A 1,631-nucleotide genomic window follows, 5' to 3' on the forward strand; every position below is an offset into this window, starting at 1 on the left:
ATGCGCGCGCCCCTCGCTGTGAGCGCTGCGCGTGCAGACAGCATTTAACGGACCAGCGTGAGCTCTGATCGCTCCTTTAATGAAGTATCGATACTAAAAATATGCTAAATCACATCGTGTTTAACGTACGGGTACTTTGTTAGCATCGCTACACCGTGCAGCGTGACAGCAGTAGATGTAGCGGACTAACATTCAAGCTAACCTAACTTCCCAAACGCTGTGGACATCTGAACGCTGATTGGCCGAGACGCGACACGCCCATCAAAGATGTTTTATTGTGAAGAGCACCACTTCACATTTTCTCCACGTCTCACTGCAATCTCAACGGCAGCGGGCCAGGTGAACAAAATAATAAATCGGAACGCGTCTCTGATATTGTTCAGGGGGCCGGTCCAAATGGGGAGGCGGGCCGGATTCGGCCCGCGGGCCGTAGTTTGGGGACCACTGCTGTCGTGGATCGTTTTACCCTGCCATTACGTTAATGTGTGGAACAACAGTTATCGTGCTGCTTCGTTCAATCGATGGTCGAGAGACGAATCCTTCATCTGGGGAAACAACGACAATCTTTAGATGTGAAATAACACGATATGAATGAAGGGAAGGAGTCACAAGATCACACATCACGACTCTGCCTCAGTGGGCTCGACAAGCTGGACACACGACGTCCTCTGGCCCGGGAACAACACCTGGCTCCAGACACCTGGCTGCCTCTGGACCGGCCCTGGCTCCTGGGCCCTGCCCCCTGGCTCCTGTCTCCTGTCTCCTGTCTCCTTGCCCCTGCTTCCTGCATCCTGCCTCTGGACCAGCCCTGGCTCCTGGGCCCTGCCCCCTGGCTCCTGTCTCCTGTCTCCTGTCTCCTTGCCCCTGCTTCCTGCATCCTGCCTCTGGACCGGCCCTGGCTCCTGGGCCCTGCCCCCTGGCTCCTGTCTCCTGTCTCCTTGCCCCTGCTTCCTGCATCCTGCCTCTGGACCGGCCCTGGCTCCTGGGCCCTGCCCCCTGGCTCCTGTCTCCTTGCCCCTGCTTCCTGCATCCTGCCTCTGGACCAGCCCTGGCTCCTGGGCCCTGCCCCCTGGCTCCTGTCTCCTTGCCCCTGCTTCCTGCATCCTGCCTCTGGACCAGCCCTGGCTCCTGGGCCCTGCCCCCTGGCTCCTGTCTCCTTGCCCCTGCTTCCTGCATCCTGCCTCTGGACTGGTCCTGGCCTCCTTCCTCATTGGCCCTGCCTCCCGCCCCGAGGGCCTGGTCTCATTGGCCCCGCCTCTTTCGCAATGCGGTCTGCCACATAGGCCGGACTCCTGCCTCTCTTCCTCCTTCTGTCTCATGGAGGTCTGGATCGTGGTCCATGCCTTCTACGAACTCTTCATCCACTCTTCCCTGCATGTGTTGTAAATGTGTCACGCCGTGTGAGATGAAGCATGTGCTCTTTAGTCTGGATCCACAGGCAGGAGAGGACGAGTCCTTCACGCACCAGAACACAAGCGTCCTGTTTGTCTCCATGTGTTCAGGCCAACGACGCTTCAGGGAACACGTGGAACTGGCTGTACTTCCTCCCCCTCATCATCATCGGCTCCTTCTTCATGCTGAACCTGGTGCTGGGTGTGCTGTCAGGGTGAGTGTGTGAGGGGGTCTCCAGA

The 1,631-nt window shown here is 58.4% G+C and overlaps 1 protein-coding gene across 1 annotated transcript in view; it reads left to right on the forward strand.

Annotated features, from left to right (window-relative positions):
* cacna1ba (calcium channel, voltage-dependent, N type, alpha 1B subunit, a) overlaps positions 1-1,631 on the forward strand; it is a 62,763-nt gene continuing 61,132 nt past the window's right edge. Inside the window, 2 exon segments of the mRNA XM_056418370.1 lie at positions 1-18; positions 1,503-1,606. Of these exon segments, the coding sequence (XP_056274345.1) occupies positions 1-18; positions 1,503-1,606 (122 nt within the window).

The sequence above is a fragment of the Pseudoliparis swirei genome, chromosome 7 (assembly GCF_029220125.1).
Source record: "Pseudoliparis swirei isolate HS2019 ecotype Mariana Trench chromosome 7, NWPU_hadal_v1, whole genome shotgun sequence".
Classification (NCBI taxonomy): Eukaryota; Metazoa; Chordata; class Actinopteri; order Perciformes; family Liparidae; genus Pseudoliparis; species Pseudoliparis swirei.